Source organism: Mesoplodon mirus, assembly GCF_964341445.2.
Source record: "Mesoplodon mirus genome assembly, chromosome: 6".
Lineage (NCBI taxonomy): Eukaryota > Metazoa > Chordata > Mammalia > Artiodactyla > Ziphiidae > Mesoplodon > Mesoplodon mirus.
This window is the reverse complement of record NC_138982.1, coordinates 91,341,416-91,361,411: the sequence shown is the minus strand read 5'-3', so window position 1 is coordinate 91,361,411 and position 19,996 is coordinate 91,341,416. Positions and strand designations below refer to the sequence as shown.

At 37.9% G+C, this 19,996-nt stretch overlaps 1 protein-coding gene across 1 annotated transcript in view; it reads right to left on the bottom strand.

Moving 5' to 3' along the window:
• Positions 1 to 19,996, bottom strand: part of MORC1 (MORC family CW-type zinc finger 1) — a gene marked incomplete at its 3' end in the record, with an annotated part of 191,442 nt that overhangs the window by 116,860 nt on the left and 54,586 nt on the right. The window contains exons 9-12 of the mRNA XM_082626190.1: positions 9,077 to 9,202; positions 4,003 to 4,079; positions 3,200 to 3,273; positions 768 to 832 (exon numbers count right to left, since the gene is read on the bottom strand). Of these exons, the coding sequence (XP_082482316.1) occupies positions 768 to 832; positions 3,200 to 3,273; positions 4,003 to 4,079; positions 9,077 to 9,202 (342 nt within the window). The remainder of the gene's footprint in view (positions 1 to 767; positions 833 to 3,199; positions 3,274 to 4,002; positions 4,080 to 9,076; positions 9,203 to 19,996) is intronic.

The following is a 19,996-nucleotide window of genomic DNA, read 5'->3' as shown; positions in this document are numbered from 1 at the left end:
CTATCTGAAGGCTTTAAAGAGGCCTTTGCTTTTCATTGAAGATTTCTGACATTTATTTTATATTTATTTTGATAAATGCATAATTAACGTTTCAAATTTAAGTTTTGAAGAAAGTTATGGTTATATAGCACATCACGGTTCACACACACCAAAAAATGCCGAAAACTAATAACACTTCCCTAAAAATTTGTTTCTCAAAGTTATCACAGCTTCCAAAGTCTGACTTTACTTGGACAACAGTGATTATTTTCAATTTAACTTGCTTAACACCTGAACTGGACATCAAGTCAACCCTACCAATGTAAACAATGGTTTTATAATATAGGCTTGCTCTTTTTATTTTAACCGTATATAAGTGATACTTTTACTTGAAGCATACTCTATCTTAAATTGTAAGCAGTACTGGAAGAGGGAAGGAACTGGGACCAACCCTCCAGAGTTTAAATGGCAAAGGACACAGGGAAAGTGAAGTTGTCAGCTGGACCCCTGGGCAGTTCTCTTCCTTATCTAATCAAACACTGAACTAATCTTTCACTCTGTATTGAGAAGTTTTAACATATGTGTACACGAAAATATATACTTTACAAATACTTTCCATTGATTATGTTGGTTGGGGGATTTTGACCATATTATGCTTAATATCATAAGATGTCACAGCTAAGGAAGAGAAACTGTCATAATAATCACCAAATCTGCCTACTCAGAAATCAGAATTTGTTTTAACATAGTACAGAGGATTTTAGCAAACAGAAAATCTTACGTCTTACCTCCGTTTCTCTTGAAGAATCTTCTGCTTTGCTTTTACATCTTCCGAAGCTTTCCGTAATACATCCTGGAGAAGTACATTTGGTTAGGAGAGCACATAATGCCATTAAATAAATGAGAGCTGAGTTGATATTTATTATCCTATTATCTAAATGTTTCACAAGGGTAATAGTGATAGGTCACATTGCCTGATGCAATTCTACAAGAGCAGATACTCAATAAATACTTGATAAATGATTAAGTTCCAATAGCTAAGAAGACAAACCAAATCCAAGCCCACAGTTCTCTCTTTGCACATATCCCAATGTCCTCTCTGGCTTTAGAGAAAGAGTCACTGCTTCCTGTAATGTCACAGTGGCTTTCACACAAACTATGTGAAAGTTTGGGAAAGTCATTCAATGCATCTAGACTCTGGCTTTTGTCTGTGAGAACAGAAAATGATGAATCACGTGATCCATCACTAAGGCTTCCTTCAGGAAAAAAAAATTGTAATTAAAAAATTTTATCAGAGGCCAAAAGAAAATGTCTCCTCTATATCAAGTTCCATATACCCCTAACTAATCCTCCGCAAACTTTCCCTTTATAGGATATCCATCCTGGGCTTTCTCCCTTTCAGAGTGCCTCAATACCAGTACCCACCTGTCTTTCTTTTCTTCTCTTTTAATTTGATATACAGGCTCATTTACTACCCTATCTCTGGTATGCTCTCTATAACCAGGCAGAAAAAAAACAATGCATTATTATTATTTCACAAATAAGAATACTTTTAATGTGCTCCATCCACTTGATGTGAAAGATGGGCATCTCATTTGATGGATATACCACTGACTGAACCTTATTTTCACGGCCTTTAAAGTAAAAGAAAATGGTAAATGCTTGGTAAGTATTTCACTTCAAATTCAACCACCCAACTGCCTAGAGGAATTTAAGAGGTCAAAAGCCAAGGTCATTCTGCTTAGCTCTCTTCTCTGAGTTAAAGAAACCAGTGTGCATCAGAGCAACAAAGCAAGCTGCTCAAAGACATCCCTGCCCTTCCTGTCAATGAACTTAGAGCACAGAGCAAAGAGGCAGCGAGAGGTAACTGGCTAAGGCAAGAAGAAAGCAAGGTCCTGACCGGGTAGAAAGAGTCTGTTTCTCTTGTCTCCCAAATACATACAGCCAAGGAAACTGATTTTTTGAGAGACAAAATAAAGAAAGCTTAAACTTTTCCTTAAAAGTCAACAACAAGGGCTTCCCTGGTGGCGCAGTGGTTGAGAGTCCGCCTGCCGATGCACGGGACATGGGTTCGTGCCCCGGTCCGGGAAGATCCCACATGCCGCAGAGCGGCTGGGCCCGTGAGCCATGGCCGCTGAGCCTGCGCGTCCGGAGCCTGTGCTCCGCAACGGGAGAGGCCACAATGGTGAGAGGCCGCGTACCGCAAAAAAAAAAGTCAACAACAATAAGATAGGTCTATGTTTACCTTAAAAAAATAAGTGAAAAAGGTAAAAGAATTTGGGGACAGTCATGGATAGATTTGGGCAATTAACATGTGCTACTCTTTGATTTCATCCCATATTCATGACCATTAGATATGAGAGCTCTTTATCAGACACGCTCTTGAAAGTTTGAGGGCAAATTACAGAAAGAATTCATATACTGAGTGCACTGAAGAGGATGAAGGAAGGGTGAAGTGAAGCATTTTTTTCTCCCTATACCTCCTTATCCCATGCAAGCACGTAAATATGTTGTGCAATGAGTTACTGTGGTAGAAAGCTTGGTACCATATTTTTGGTAAAAGTTAGCAAACTTACAATACATGTCCTGCCACAATATTCTTTTTCTCTTAGTTGCTATGCATTATAATTAATAATAATAGTTCTTTATAACCTATCTTACTCATGGGCATATTGCAAGGATTATATAGAATCTTTATGAGCTGTGTGGAGCAACTCATAAGAAAAGAGCTTTGTAAGCTGGAAGCATTGTTGTTAATATTCATAATTATAGTATATAATTCTTAGCACTAGAAAGAAGGATTGCGTATTAGTCTTCTCCTTGCTCTCCCTATTTATTTAGGTCCATAGTGAGCTAAAATTTGAAGAGATATTTTCAGGGAGACTTGATAGGCTAGTTTTTTCTGCTTCCTTTTCATTATTTTCTCCTTTTCTGTTACTTTTCCCTTCCTTTTAAAGAAATGAGTTGTGATGATCTTCCCTACCTCTCAATTCACCCCACATTTTGATCACCTTTGCTCTCAATCTCAGCCTTCCCCCCACTTGCTGAGTTTCCTCCCCTTTCTCTGCACCCATCTATTCTGTTTACCTGTGTTAAAATTAACAATCTTCTGAGCTTGTTTAAAGGTTTAAGAAGTAAGTGATAAATAAGAGTCATCTGTGTACAGGAAAAAGCAAATGACCCTGTTCACCATTTAAGAAGACTACTCTATATGTCATACCTTGGCAGGAAAAGACAAAGAAGTTCTGTCAGAGTGTTTTCCTTTGATTTGTGCTTCTTTCAATATGAGTTTAGCTAGAAACAGAAGCAAGATAATTCAATAAAATGAAATCCTTTCAAGCATCTTTAAATGAATATTACATATATATAATATATCCATGACCAGTAAGAATGGCTTACAGATAATAATCTCAGAAACTCCTGTATTCCTTCTACAGCTTTCACACATTCCAAGACTAGGTAGCCATATAGGGTCCTCTAAGGCATGACAACATATAGGGCATATATATATATATATATATATATATATATATATATATATATATATATATATATATATATACATACAAATTCAAAAGTCATGACTGAATGTTCGGCTGACTGAAAACTCTCTAAAATCCATGAAATATGGATACAGAGCTACTCCTCACTCCTGGATCACTGGGGAAGGATGGCTTTGTCTTTTTGGAGGAGGAGTGAATGTGTAGAGCATGCCTTCTTAAAGTGGATGTAACACCAGTCTCTAAAGTGATCTAACTCTGCATCAGGACAACCCTAATATACATCAATCTAGTTCCAAGTGTGTACTCAGAACTTGAATTACTTTTATAATAATAACATCATATTTAGACAAAACCAAAGATGGAAAATGTGTTATGAAGTTCCTTAGAGGTAGGAATTACATTTGATTACTTGTGTTTATTCCTATAATGCCCAAAGCAGGGTATGTCTCAGAATAACTGCTCAATTAACATCTGCTGAATAAATTAACAATAATGATGTAGGCCATAGGTAATTACATACCTATCTTTACTGCTTCTTCTGCTTGTTTAACTTCATTTTTAAATGCCCCTTTAAAAGATGTGACATACAGATACTTTCTGAAATGAAACAAGAACGTAAGTCAGATTATCATTTTAAAGTTCATAATACAAAAATGTTCTTTAGGAAGACTATATGCTCCAGAGATGTTATTATTAAGAAAAAGTCATCAAGTAAGTTGCATTCAGCTTGTAAGTCAGCAAAGTTTAGACCTAAGAAAAATTTCTTGCCTTTTAATACTTGGCAATTTTGCTTTAGTAAGGGAACTTCAGGAGAGATATAAGAAAATCTCTGCCCACATAAATGTTACTTATACATGTAAAATAGGACAATTTTCTTAAAAAGAAAATTTTCTATGTAACTGCTCCATTATCAAAGTTTCTGGTTAATATACCTAGCCCTCTTACCCAGATCATCACTGATACTGAATAAACTGCTTCTCCCAGTCCCTAATTTTGTCTGATACCCATGTAGACTCAGGAGCTTAACATTCTCTGATAACGTCAATGTGCAGAAAGGCAATGTTTAGAAAGGCAGTGAGAGGTAGATGGAGAATTCTAGAACATCTCTTGAAGCCGGAACATTTAAAGACATATAAAAAGAGGCATCTGTTCAGGCAGAGGAGAGAGTCTACATCTATATGCCCAATGAGCCTATGCCAGGCATAGGCAAAATACTGCTCGCAGCTTGTTTCTGTTACAGTCTAAGACCTAAGACCTTGTGCTCCGCAACAAGAGAAGCCACCGCAATGAGAAGCCCATGCACCACAACGAAGAGTAGCCCCCGCTCACCGCAACTAGAGAAAGCCCTCACGCAGCAACGAAGACCCAACTCAGCCAATAAATAAATAAACAAATAAATTTAAATAAATAAACACCGATAGAAAAAGGTAATCTGTGTGTCTCTGCCTTGCAAAAACAGCCTAACACTCTCATGCTGAGCTAGCTCTGTCTTCCACTTCTATCCAGCCATCCAAGTTCTGCCCTCTAGAATTCCAACCATCACATGGCAGCTTTTCACATTTTCACTCAGGCCCTGTGTATTCCCTCATCCACGGCATGATGCTCCATTCCACCAATGACCCCCTACCGGATAACCAGACAGTTAATTTATACTGTGAGCTAGGAAGTCCCTTCCCTCCTAAAGCATCCTCATCTGAACATCACCCTCCAGACATGGTATAAGCAGGACATGGTTTATTGGTAGTATTACCATCTTGTTCTTTTCTTTTTTTTTCTTTCATAATTGAGATTTTATTGGTTGTTTTGAGGATCAGTACACAGACATTTCAATTTGTACACAATTCTCAATATACGTACCAAAAATCTAAAAAATCATGTAGTTGTGATTCTTTTCTGAACAGTTATTCCAGTGACTTTCCAGCTTAAAATTTGGAGGCAAATTTTCCTTCACAGGATATCAAGTACCAATACCTTCAAATATTAATATGCTGTTACATCGTAAGTCCCACTAATTCACAATTTAATATCATATACACTACATACTCAAATTGTCAGTCATTCACAGCACATTAACAGTTACTAGAAGAACTGGGCTACCATGACCAAAGATGTTACAAAGTGCACAAAATTCTGCCCAGGAGAGCCAAGATCAAGGGGTGAGTGGTTTCCTTTAGGAAACAATTCTACCAAAAACAACATGGGAAGAGAAGTAATTTAAAGCGTTTAAGACATTAAATGCACAACTGCCTCCAAACTGTCATTTAGTATGCTTTGTATTATAGGATATAAAAGCTACCCCCGCCACAGCATTCCACAGCTATTCTGTGGAATGTTAAGCTGACACCCAAGACAATCAAAACCTCCCATATTCAATATCCCACTATTTTCTGGTTGTAACAAAAAATAAACAACCAGCAAATGATTTCACCTCTTAAAAAAGAGCATTTACACTTAAAAAATGGGATGAGGTGGGATTCCCTCCTTTTTAAAAATGTTTCTAGAGCTACTAAAAAACTTGCATTTACAGAATAGTTGATAAAAATATTCCTCTGGATTGTACAAGGAGGGAGACAGGGACCCCTGATAGGACCAGGTGTGTGATATTAATCAGACTTGGCTTCTTTCCCTCCTGCTTCATCAGAAGCTGGGCTCTCCTCGTTTTTAGCTTCTCCATTTTCTGCAGGTGAGTCTTCTTTAGTGTCTTGGTTAGCCACTTCAGCCTGTTTTCCCTTTGCTCCCCTTTTCCCTTCTGTTTGCACTTTTTTGTCTGATGATTTATCCTTTCCTGCCGCCTTTTTGGGCTTCGTTTCTACTTTTGCAGGAGCCGGTTTCTTCCTCTTGGGCATCGTGGCGGCGGGGCGGGCGCAGGCTGGGTGCCTGCAGGCACAGAGCCTTCGCGAAGCTGGGCTGCCTGGCTGCTGCCGCTGCTCCCGCCACCCGAGCCGCTGGGACCCGCGGCGGGGCAGGGGGAGAACGGATGGCTACCATCTTGTGCTGCTCGCTAAGTTCCATAAATATTTTCAGCAACCCTGTCACACTATCAGCTTAGATTAAACTTGTGGTCAATGAAAACATCTATTTTTTTTCATGTAAATCACTGTCCAAGTCTAGGATATTAACACAATAGATTTTTTAAATCTAAATTCGGGACTGTAGGTTATTTATACTACATTTATCTTTTGTATTTCAACTCTCTCACATCTTGTTTGCATTATGCCTGATGTAAGATAATCCTTCTAGTTCAGGGTCTATTATGAATTCAAACATGCCTGTTTTTTACCCAAGCTATTGATAAAAACACTGAACAGAATATGATTAAGGGAGGAAACCAATGACATGACACCAAAAATTCCCCCCTAGCCCCTTCTGAACTTGTTAGAGACATTGGGGTAAAGGAACTACAGCAACTGTAAGTCAATCCAATCTTCTTTTTTCTGTTTGCTATGAAAATATAGAGAAATGGCTGACCATAAAGTATAGGTATGTATTATAAATAATACTTCAGGGTTCATGTCTAGAAGTTTATTGGAGCCTCGATGGTCAAGTGGACAGAGTATTTAATCATTTTTAATACATTTTACATGCTTCTACTCTGGTCCTATAGGGTCATTCCCAGCTTTTAATTTGTTTCCATACAGCCATTAGAGCTAGAGTACCATTTAGGGAAGAAATAAAGTAAGGGTCACCCCACTAGGGGTGAGATAACATGGAGAGAACGCCACATATTTCTTACACAAAACTTCTGCCACCAGAGAAGCTGTGAGGAAAACAATATGCAAGTAAATAAGTCAAATGGAGAGAAAGTTAAGCCTAAGGGATAAAGCTATGAAAAATTAAACCTGTCTAGACTGTAGATCCCAAAACATATCAGACTTAACAGTTTATCAGAGCCCCATGTAAGTATCAGAGCCTCCTTAAGTAACTTTTAAGGAATAAGTATTTATATTATATCTACTCCCTGGTAAGATATATCTAAGAATATTACACTGAAAGGTGCATTAAAAAATATACTAGGGTGGGAAACAGCCATCACTTGATATAAGTAATTTAGGTAGACGAAATTCAATTTAATAAAATTCCCTCAGAACATAGAGATAAATCCACATTTTCCACTGGCTTAAACCATTTTTTACCCAAACTCACTAAGAGAGGAATAATTTAATTTGAAAAGATCAGCTATGTTGATTGATCCAGGAAACCCTTGGTGCTTCCCAGAAGAAGGAGACTGATGAAAAGGAAGTATCACTTTCATACGAATTAAGGAACAAACAGATTTATAGAGTAAGTCTCAGGCTTGGTATACTTCATTTTTCAAAATATGACCTGCAGTAGAATCAGAAATCCAAGTAAAGCTTTTGAGGAATCCATTCGTGTGTGGTCAGGGCATTCAATTCAGAGATCCACAATTTTTAATATTAATATCAATATGAGTGATTGCAAGGCCCCAGAACAGCAACTACTTATTCATGGAAATAAGACAACATAACAAATGTGGGTCTGTTATAAAGAATTAGTGTGGTATAGGGGAAAGAGCATGGAATTTGAATTGGTAAAGAATTCAGAGCCAGAAGATTTGAGTTCTTATCTAGTTCTGACATTTACTTATTTCTAAATGATGATAAAACATAACCCACAGGGCCACTGCAAAAATTAAATAACATAATGTATATCAAAAGGTGTACATAGGGCTTCCCTGGTGGCGCAGTGGTTGAGAGTCCGCCTGCCAATGCAGGGGACACGGGTTCATGCCCCGGTCCGGGAAGATCCCACATGCCGCGGAGCGGCTGGGCCCATGAGCCATGGCCGCTGAGCCTGTGCGTCCGAAGGCTGTGCTCCGCAATGGGAGAGGCCACAACAGTGAGAGGCCCGCATACCGCAAAAAAAAAAAAAAAGGCGTACATATAGACAATGTACAAGTATTAAATGTTCCTCCCAGTAGATAGTAAATTCCTGAAAACTAGAACTAATCTTATCTTTCTAGCACAATCTCAGACTAACAGAAGGTTTTGATAAATGTTTAGAAAATAAATTAATGACCACCCACACACCACACACCAAGAAAAAAAAACTGTTCTCATAGCATGCATAGTTGTGCAAGATAAGTTATATAATAGGCAAATGTAAGCTTAAAAAAAGCTTATGCTAAAATATAAATGGTAATTAAAATATAAGTGAACCAGATGTATATCTATACATATGTGCATTCTATATATAAAATATATACACATATATGTATATGACTTAATAGTTCAAATATATTTGAGTAAAAAGAAAATATAAGTGAACAGATTTTTTTAATAGAACCCATTACAATCAAAGCACCTAGGAGTCACTGAAGTAAATAACATATTCCTACTTGGGGGGACCATCTAACTTAGTGTTCACTGCAGTATGTTACTATTATGGCCAAATATTTGTTTCATATAATTACTCTTCAGCAAACCTTCCAGGATGCAGTTTGAATTTTATTTGCAATTGTAAAAATCTTACTATCAAATTATAAAAATCTTACTATCAAATCACTTTAACAACTGGGGTGGGAGGTATTTTACAAATGAAAACTCTATGAAGATACTTGAACAAAGGTGAGTTACCTGGGTCTGCAGAGGCAATAACATAGGTATTTTGTTTTAACTCTTTGGGCCTGAATGAATATTCTCATCCGAGGGTCAAAATACAGAATAGATGTATAGGCTCTGAATGACCATCTCTCTGGAAAACTAGAAAAGAAAATATCAAAGGTCATACTGTAGACAATGTAATAATGACATTATTTGAGGAGAAAAAATAAGACTACCAAGTCATAATGGTTACTACTAGCAGCTTCAGGAACTTTTTTCTAAAACTAATGACACAACAAATACCAGCAAATCCTGCAACACTCACACACCCCTAAATACAAGGGCTTCCGTGAATAACCTACACATTGATTAGAACTGAACTCTGGTTGGCAACTAGCTGATTCAAAGTAGACTTACATCAGCAATAGAAAAGATACTTTTCATTAAAGCTATCAGCCCAGAAAGACAAAACCGCGTCAAATAAACAGAACAATCCCCCTGCTCAAACATAACAAAATGAATCTAGGCCCACATGAATGAAATACATTTCCATGAAGTTACTGCAAGCAGAGAAATACAATAAAATGTTTCATTTGCTTTGAAAATTATAAACAAGAAACATAAAACTTCATTCTGTAAGTGCAATTAAGTGTTAAAATAAGTATTAATGGCCAACTGAGGGGAGGAGTCTGATAACATGATAAGTGAAAAAGAAAAGAGAAAAATAAAGGGTGGAAAGGCAATAAAATGGGAGCAGAGACAACATAAATAGCCTATGAAGAAAACTACCCTTGTAAAACTGCACATTGTTGAGAAGTCGCTGTGTTGCTGTATAACAACTCCAGGGACCTTCTATATTAAAGTCTACTTGTGAACTGTAAATCCTCTCCAATTAGACAAGAAATAAAGATCAAAAACAGGCCCAGCCATGCTTAAGAAGCAGTGCTCTTCATCTACTGGGTCCTAGAAAAGTCTACAAAGGAAGGGCTACAAGGCACAAATAGAAAGCAGGGAGCAGTAAACCTATCACTTTTATAATCCTACCTCAGTCCAGAGGGAGACAAGTTGGTGGAAAGGAAATATAAAGCCTGTTGGGGGGTGGCTGCTCAATGGGGTCACATTATTGGCAATTACTCAGTAAGAAAGAACCGAGCTCCAAGGAATTTACAAAAATGAAGACAAAATCCATAGGCAGTCCAAGGATTTCCTGGTTGGTTATAAGTTCCTCCAGGCAGGATCTATAGCTCATTATGAAGTCAGGAATTTCTATTAGTTGTTTAAAAAGTAAGCCTTCAGTAGAATTTCCCAATATAAATTATGTAAAAGTATCTAGTCCATGGCTATTACTCCATAAATACAAGTGCAGCTTTAATGTGACACGAAAGGCTATCTGCATGACTACAGTAATGTAGTCAATTATTAGTATACCAGAAGCTGCACAGTCAAATAAGTCCTCCCCTGTTAAGAGAAAAAAAAAAAAAGTCACCTTGGGACACTATAAAAATTCTGAGGACTTCTGCCATTATTCAAATCCTTTCTGGATCTCCTGATTTGAAATTGCCCTTACAGCTAGAAACTCCTTCTTTTGACTCTCCTCAAAGCTAACACTTCTTTGTCATTTGAAGGTAAAAGTCAAAAGTAATTCAGAGACAAGTTTGAGAATTTGAGAAATCTGGTGAGAGATCCAACTGGGTTAGACAAGTTTTGGTTAAAAAAAATATTATACAAATATAAAATAAGGACACTAATATGTCTACCTCTTAATAGGTCACTTCCTTACTCATTCCATTAATATTTATAGGTAAATATCCATAGCATGCGTGCTGGGGATCCTCAAGACCTCCCCTATGTGAGGAAGATGCGCTAGAAGGTCTCATGGGACTTAGCATGTAATTGTATTCATGGCTAAGCTTTATCATGGTGATGAAGTAAGGATATACAATGGCTCTTATGGAAAAGAAAGGTGATGTCTGGAGGAATCCTCGTGTGGCTTTCTTATGTTCTCCCCTTCTCATGAAGGGTCACACAGAGAATACTCTTTCCCCAGCTATGAAAATGTAGCAACGTGTGTGTGATGCTTTTGCTTCAGGAAGCCCATTAGAGACTCTGGGCCCTCAAGGCTTTTTCATCATTGTTTGTTCTTTGCTTCTGTTTTTTTGTTTGTTTGTTTTTTTACTGGGGCTGGTCATATAAACACCCTCTGCCTAGCATGTATAAAAATTCCAGAGTCCCAGAAAAAAAGTAGATTTTCAGCATATGTTATTTGCACAGTCTGGATACAGTGAGCCACCCTCACCTGTTACGGAAAGTTTTATATCAGTGAGGGAAACTGTTTACCAGCCAAGTTCCCAGAAGCCAGCCAAGAGCCAATCTTGCAAGCAAGACTTCTAGCATTAACCCTTTTCTACACACACACCTACTTTTGAAAGTTCCTATTTACTTGTGACAAAGAGAACAGCAATACTTCTTATGCTATTATCATGTCAGTGATAGAAAGACAAAGAAGGCTAAATATGACATCTGTATATGAAACAGGCTACCCAATGTCACTTTCAAATGTCTTTATGTGATACATAAGGTCCTTCACGATCTGGAACCCACTTAACTCTCCAGCCTCGTCTCCTGCCAGCTTCAGTCTAGCCATTTAGGACCACTTCAGTTCTCCAGATATGGGGTCATGCTTTCTTACCCCCAAGCCTTGGCACATTCAATTCTGTGGCCATTTTCAGTTAGCTCCTCTTCACGCTTCAGATTGCACTTCCTCTCAAAGCCTTCCCTCACTCCCCAAGATTGGGTGAATCACTCTCCTCCGGTGCTCCCCTCCTTCTTCTGTGGCCCCCTCCACAGCACTTGCCACTTTGTGGTGTCGCTGACTGTTTACTTACTTGTATCTCCATCAGGCTGTACCCTCCATGAGGCTAGCATCCTCATCAATAAACATTTGTTGAATAAATGATAATTATTCAGGACTTCCTTGGCTTAATTTAGAATGAACAACAGAGGGTTCCCTATATAAGACTTTTTAGTGACTGATCATCTTCAGTGATGATGTTACCCGTGTTTACAAATAAAGCCACCCACTGGGGAAACTGAGATACAAATGTACTCTGTCATCATGGTATCTTCAGAAGATCTAAGAAAAAATATAGTGTTACTCTCCATCATGCAGGAGCTGCTTCATATATCTTCTCCAAGAGGTGTTTGTCTCTCGTTTCCTCCTAAATGTTTTTTCCAACCTAAAGTTTTCCAGAAGTATCCATATCTCTCTCTCTTTGCCTGTATCATCTTTCTCTCTTACTTTCTATTTAACTGGCTATAATAAACTGAGAAAGGAAGAAAGAGAGCAAGCTCCCTAACATACACACACACACACACCGTCACATGACAGACTTGAGAAGGGAAAATTTTCAGGCAGAAACTGGCTTTATAGTCTGTGGAATATGATAGGACGAGGTGGGGTAATCTATGTGCTTGTCCCCTGCTCAGCAATGGGTATTCTCAAAAAGTCTCAAATTTAGCCTCCAGCTGTGGCTGTGGCCTCTGTGTGGCCTCTTTCTTCTCCCAGCCTATCCACCCTGTCCTCCTGCTGTTGGAAGTGTTGCTCCATACGTGGCATATCATGGGTGGACTGGTGTGTTGGGACCACCAAACTATGTTAAGGGTAGGAGAGGGTCCAGAAAGAGGGGTCTCATGACCAAGGTCCAATCTCCTTTATCTACCAATTCAGATTCTCTGTGGCTGGAGTCTGAGAATGTGAATTTTTTTAAAACTATCCAGGTGTTTCTTTAACTCTACCAGTTTTAAGAACCATTGCCTGGTAGACCTACTGGACAGGGTAGTATGCAAAGCAGTTTTCCTGAAAGAAGGGAGCAGAACAATCTCTTGAAGGTGTTTGGACCTAGGACACCCTCCACATTTATCTACACTGGGTACACAGACAACAGACTCCTATCCAGTCCAACCACTGAGCTACCTTCCATAGTTGAGAAAACACCTCTAAAATCTGGGCACCAGACTAAATTAAATCTCTTTTGGAGTATCTCTTAAGTGCTATATTTCTATTCATGAAAATACTGTATACTATAACCAAAACTGGTTTATAATTTTCTAAATTTATTGCTAAAGTCCCTATAAAATCTCTGAAGAGTTCTTGAAGTTGAAATTAACAAGGCCTATATTATCTTGTATAAAGAAGTGCATAAAGATTTTTAACTAGTTTAAGTTCTGAACTATAAAGGGGATAACCACATTTAATCTCAGGGTAGATTATACCTAAGAGAAATGTCAACTCAAAGAGGCAATTTAAAAGAAAAGTTATAAGCTACGCAAAGTAATGAAAGTGTTTCTGCCATAAGCACAGTATGGCAAGCACTACATTATAACAATTTGAAGCTGTGACTTTTGATGTGTTCCTAGCCAGCTCAGTTAAGACATAAACTAGAGACATTATGGAATGCTGCCCAATGACTGTCAATTTAGAAACACACTGGCAACATGACACCTAATTTCAAAACATTACTTAGCACAAAATTTCAACTCCATTACTCCATATTATATCATTACTTTCAGAGCTTTTTTTTTTGGATGGAGTCCTCTAGTTGCCTGAGATCCTGAGCCATGATGGATTCCAGGGGCAAGAAAGGCCCTTTTGATGACAGCCAATTCCATGACATGCCTTTTTTTTTTTACTAGAGCCCGTGGTTTCTTCCATTTTTTCATAAAGTTGAATATGTTAAGAAGATATTAAGTAATTGAAAACAACATGGGCACAAGGAAATTGCATATATAACAGACCACGTGAAATGGTCATATGATCCTGGCCCCCCAAAAGGGAATCAGGAAAAATGCTATAGGAGTGATCAAGCCTTCACAGTTTGGAAGTCAAAAAAGATTTCAAAGGTAACAGAAGCACTTTACAAAATTTCCTAAAACTCCCTCTCTCATCCTAATAAAGGTCCCCAGTGATCTTCAGGGATGGAGGACAGTAGAACCCACTACGGAAAGTGCCAGCACCTTCCAATGAAAGTATTTGCAATATCCTTAGAAAATTACCTAGACATTGACATTCAATTCGGTTTACCTGAATTCATTTGTTACTTGCTACGTACCAGGCACTGAGTTAGTTTACAGAGCATTATAGTAAGTGCTAGAAAGAAGTGCTATGGGAGAAGAAGAATGGACAGAATTAAAACGCACTGAGAACTTCCACATGCCCAGTACTGTGCCTCTTCTGTTTCTACAGTATTCGTATTAAGTAGATGATGCAATAGCCTCATCCTGTAGATGAGAACAGTGAAGATCAGAGACTACAAATAACTTACCATTAGAATAAAAGCTCTCTCAACAGAATTCAAGCCACTTGGGGGCAGAGATATTTGTTTTCTTCCCTGATATATCCCCAGATCCTAAAGCAAGGCCTGATACTTACACTCAATAAATATCCACTGAATGAGTGAATGTAAAGTGAATCTATCTATAGTCCGTTACTCAGTGGAAGAACCAGAATTTGAGACCAGTTCTAAGTGACTACAAAGTCCACGCTTTTTCTAATGTACCTACTGCCTCCAAGGCTGAGTGGCTGGATGCACAGCACTGCTGCGGAGTGGTGGGAATTAGTGGACGGGCTCAGGCAGCCTCCATCCACAGCCCCTACATGCCTGTAAGCCTGAGGTTCTGGCTCCTTCAACTCCATCCACAGAACAGGATTCAAGGATATGGTGCCCATATTTTCTAATTCTGTATGGACTTTACAAAGAATATATGATATGGCATTAGACTACAAATGCTGCCCATTCATTCAATTAACCCTAATGTCTCTGCTGACAGACCATGACATCATATAAAGGAATATTTTTTAAAAAATCAGACATAGCTAGAATCAAGTTGGTAGACTTAGAACACATACTAGTCTCCTGCTGAAATCCAAGGAAGAATAGTAAGGATGCTTGGGTGCCTAGAGAGGAATGAGAAAAAGGGGAAAGACGATCAGAGGAATATAGGTGAATAATATGCAGGATGCTGCAGAACACTGTACAGACATTGACTTTTTCTCTGGGTGAAATGGGAAGTCACTGGAGAATTCTATACACAGACTGTTTAAAAGACTACTCTGGCTGCTACAGAGGAGCAAGGGTAGAATAGTTTTTACAGGGCCAAGGGTGGAAGCAGGAAGACCAGTGGACCAGTGGGAGGATTTCTGCAATAATCCAGGTGAGACATGAGGGTGGCCTGGACCAGGATCGTAGCAGCAGAGGAGATGATAAGTGGTTGGATCTGGATCTATTTGAAGGCAGAGCCCATATGAAAGTAATAAGTTACAAAAGTCCTCCAACTGCTGAGTATGAAGAATTAGAGAAAACCAAGACCCACATTATGGAAATATTAAAGGTTAAGAGAAAATCCTAAAAGCTATGCACAGGAAAAATGAGTATTACAAAATTTTAATAATTACATCTGCATCAGACTTCTCACTAACAACATGGATTCAAGAAGTCAAACGAGTAATAAGTACTGAGAAAAACAATTTTTAAACCAATATTCCTTTATCCATTTAAACAAATACTGAGGTAGAAAGGGGAAATAAAGGTACTTTTTTTGAATTTTATTTTATTTTTTTATACAGCAGGTTCTTATTAGTTACATATTTTATACATATTAGTGTATATATGTCAATCCCAATCTCCCAATTCATCCCACAACCAGCCCCCACTTCCCCCCTTGGTTTCTTCTCTACATCTGTGTCTCTATTCCTGCCTTGCAAAACAGTTCATCAGTACCATTTTTCTGGATTCCACATATATGTGTTAATATACCAAATTTGTTTTTCTTTCTGACTTACTTCACTGTGTATGACAGTCTCTAGGTCCATCCACGTCTCTACAAATGACCCAATCTCATTCCTTTTTATGGCTGAGTAATATTCCATTGTATATATGTACCACATCTTCCTTATCCATTCATCTGTCGATGGGCATTTAGGTTGCTTCCATGTCCTGCCTATTGTAAAGAGTACTGCAATAAATATTGGGGTGCATGTGTCTTTTTGAATTATGGTTTTCTCTGGGTATATGCCCAGTAGTGGGATTGCTGGATCATATGGTAATTCCATTTTTAGTTTTTTAAGGAACCTCCATACTGTTCTCCATAGTGGCTGTATCAATTTACATTCCCATCAACTGTACAAGAGGGTTCCCTTTTCTCTACACCCTCTCCAGCATTTGTTGTTGGTAGATTTTCTGATGATGCCCATTCTAACTGGTGTGAGGTGATGCCTCATTGTAGTTTTGATTTGCATTTCTCTAATGATTAGTGATGTTGAGCAGCTTTTCATGTGCCTCTTGGCCATCTGTATGTCTTCTTTGGAGAAATGTCTATTTAGGTCTTCCAGCCACTTTTTGATTGGGTTGTTTTTTTAATATTGAGCTGCATGAGCTGTTTATATATCGGGGAGATTAATCCTTTCTCCATTGATTCGTTTGCAAATATTTTCTCCCATTCTGAAGGTTGTCTTTTCATCTTGTTTATAGTTTCTTTGCTGTGCAAAAGCGTTTAAGTTTCATTAGGTCACATTTGTTTATTTTTGTTTTTATTTCCATTACTCTAGGAGGTGGGTCAAAATAGATCTTGCTGTGATTTATGTCAAAGAGTGTTCTTCGTATGTTTTCCTCTAAGAGTTTTATAGTGCCCACTCTTACATTTAGGTCTCTAATCCATTTTGAGTTTATTTTTGTACATGGTGTTAGGAAGTGTTCTAAATTCATTCCTTAACATCTAGCTGTCCAGTTTTCCCAGCACCACTTATTAAAGAGACTGTCTTTTCTCCATTGTATACCCTTACTCCCTTTGTAATAGATTAATTGACCATAGGTGCGTGGGTTTATCTCTGGGCTTTCTATCCTGTTCCATTGACCTATATTTCTATTTTTGTGCCAGTACCATATTGTCTTGATTACTGTGGCTTTGTAGTATAGTCTGAAGTCAGAGAGTCTGATTCCTCCAGCTCCGTTTTTTTCCCTCAAGATTGCTTTGGCTATTCGGGGTCTTTTGTGTCTCCATACAAATTTTAAGATTATTTATTCTAGTTCTGTAAAAAATGCCATTGGTAATTTGATACAGATTGCACTGAATCTGTAGATTGCCTTGGGTAGTACAGTCATTTTCACAATATTGATTCTTCCAATCCAAGAACATGGTATATCTCTCCATCTGTTTGTGTCACCTTTGATTTCTTTCAACAGTGTCTTATAATTTTATGCATACAGGTCTTATGTCTCCCTAGGTATGTTTATTCCTAGGTATTTTATTCTTATTGTTGCAGTGGTAAACGGGAGTGTTTCCTTAATTTCTCTTTCAGATTTTTCATCATTAGTATAAAGGAATGCAAGAGATTTCTGTGCATTAATTTTGTATCCTGCTACTTTACCAAATTCATTGATTAGCTCTAGTAGTTTTCTGGTGGCATCTTTAGGGTTCTCTATGTATAATATCATGTCATCTGCAAACAGTGACAGTTTTACTTCTTCTTTTCCAATTTGTGTTCCTTTTATTTCTTTTTCTTCTCTGATTGCCATAGCTAGGACTTCCAAAACTATGCTGAATAATAGTGGTGAGAGAGGACATACTTGTCTTGTTCCTGATCTTAGAGGAAATGTTTTCCGTTTTTCACCACTGAGAATGATGTTTGCTGTGGATTTGTCATATATGGCCTTCATTATGTTGAGGTAGGTACCCTCGGTGCCCACATTCTGGAGAGTTTTTATCATAAATGGGTGTTGAATTTTGTCAAAAGCTTTTTCTGAATCTATTGAAATGATCATATGGTTTTTCTCTTTCAATTTGTTAATATGGTGTATCACATTGATTGATTTGCATATATTGAAGAATCCTTGCATCTCTGTAATAAATCCCACTTGATCATGGTGTATGATCCTTTTAATGTATTGTTGGATTCTGTTTGCTAGTATTTTGTTGAGGATTTCTGCATCTATATCCATCAGTGATATTGGTCTGTACATTTCTTTTTTTGTAGTATCCTTGACTGCTTTTGGTATCAGGGTGATGGTGGCCTCGTAGAATGAGTTTGAGAGTGTTCCTTCCACTGTGATTTTCCGGAAGAGTTTGAGAAAGATGGGTGTTAGCGCTTCTCTAAATGTTTGACAGAATTCACCTGTGAAGCAATCTGGTCCTGGACTTTCGTTTCTTGGCAGACTTTTAATCACAGTTTCAATTTCACTACTTGTGACTGGTCTGTTCATATTTTCTGTTTCTTCCTGGTACAGTCTTGGAAGGTTATACCTTTCTAAAATTTGGTCCATTTCTTCCAGATTGTCCATTTTATTGGCATAAAGTTGCTTGTAGTGGTCTCTTAGGATGCTTTGTATTTTGCAGTGTCTGTTGTAACTTCTCCTTTTTCATTTCTAATTTTATTGATTTCAGTCCTCTCCCTCTTCTTCTTGATGAGTCTGGGTAAAGGTTTATCAATTTTGTTTATCATCTCAAAGAACCAGTTTTATTTTTATTGATCTTTGCTATTGTTTTGTTTCTATTTCATTTATTTCTGCTCTGAAATTTATGATTTGTTCCTTTCTACTAACTTTGGGTTTTGTTTGTTCTTCTTTCTCTGGTTACTTTAGTTGTAAGGTTAGATTGTTTATTTGAGATTTTTCTTATTCCTTGAAGTAGGATTGTATTGCTATAAACTTCCCTCTTAGAACTGCTTTTGCTGCATTCCATAGGTATTGGATCGTCATGTTTTCATTGTCATTTGTCTCTAGGTAGCTTTTTATTTCCTCTTTGATGTCTTCAGTGACCTCTTGGTTATTTAGTACCATATTGTTTTTTTTTTTTTTTTTTTTTTTTTTTTTTTTTTTTTTTGCTGTACGCGGGCCTCTCACTGTTGTGGCCTCTCCCGTTGCGGAGCACAGGCTCCGGACGCACAGGCTCAGCGGCCATGGCTCACGGGCCCAGCCGCTCCGCGGCACATGGGATCCTCCCAGACCGGGGCACGAACCCGTATCCCCTGCATCGGCAGGCGGACTCTCAACCACTGCGCCACCAGGGAGGCCCATAGTACCATATTGTTTAGCCTCCATGTGTTTGTGGTTTTTATGGGTTCTTCCCTGTAATTGATATCTAATCTCATAGCGTTGTCATTGGAAAAGATGCTTGATATGATTTCAATTTTCTTAAATTTACTGAGGCTTGATTTGTGACCCAAGATGTGGTCTCTCCTGGAGAATGTTCCATGTGCACTTGAGAAGAAAATGCAATCTGCTGTTTTCAGATGGAATGTCCTATAAATATCAATTAAATCTATCTGGTCTATTGTGTCATTTAAAGCTTGTGTTTCCTTATTTAGTTTCTGACTGGATGATCTGTCCACTGTTGTAAATGAATTGTTAAAAGTCCCCCACTATTACTGTGTTACTGTCAATTTCCTCTTTTATAGCTGTTAGCAGTTGCCTTATGTATTGAGGTGCTCCTATGTTGGGTGCATATATATTTATAATTGTTGTATCTTCTTCTTGGATTGATCCCTTGATCATTATGTAGGGATCAATAATATGATTGATCATATTACTGATCATATGATATGATCATATATTGATCATATAATATGATCATAATGATGTATGTAATACAACATACATCATACATCATTATGTATGTATCCCTTCCTTGTCTCTTGTAACATTCTATTTTTTAAGTTCTATTTTGTCTGATATGAGTATTGCTACTCCAGCTTTATTTGGATTTCCATTTGAATGGAATATCTTTTTCCATCCACTCAATTTCAGTCTGTAAGTGTCCCTATGTGTGAAGTGAATCTCTTGTAGACAGCATATATATCGGTCTTGCTTTTGTATCCATTTAGTGAACCTGTGTCTTTTGGTTGGAGCATTTAATCCATTCACATTTAAGGTAATTATCAATCTGTATACACCTTTTACCATT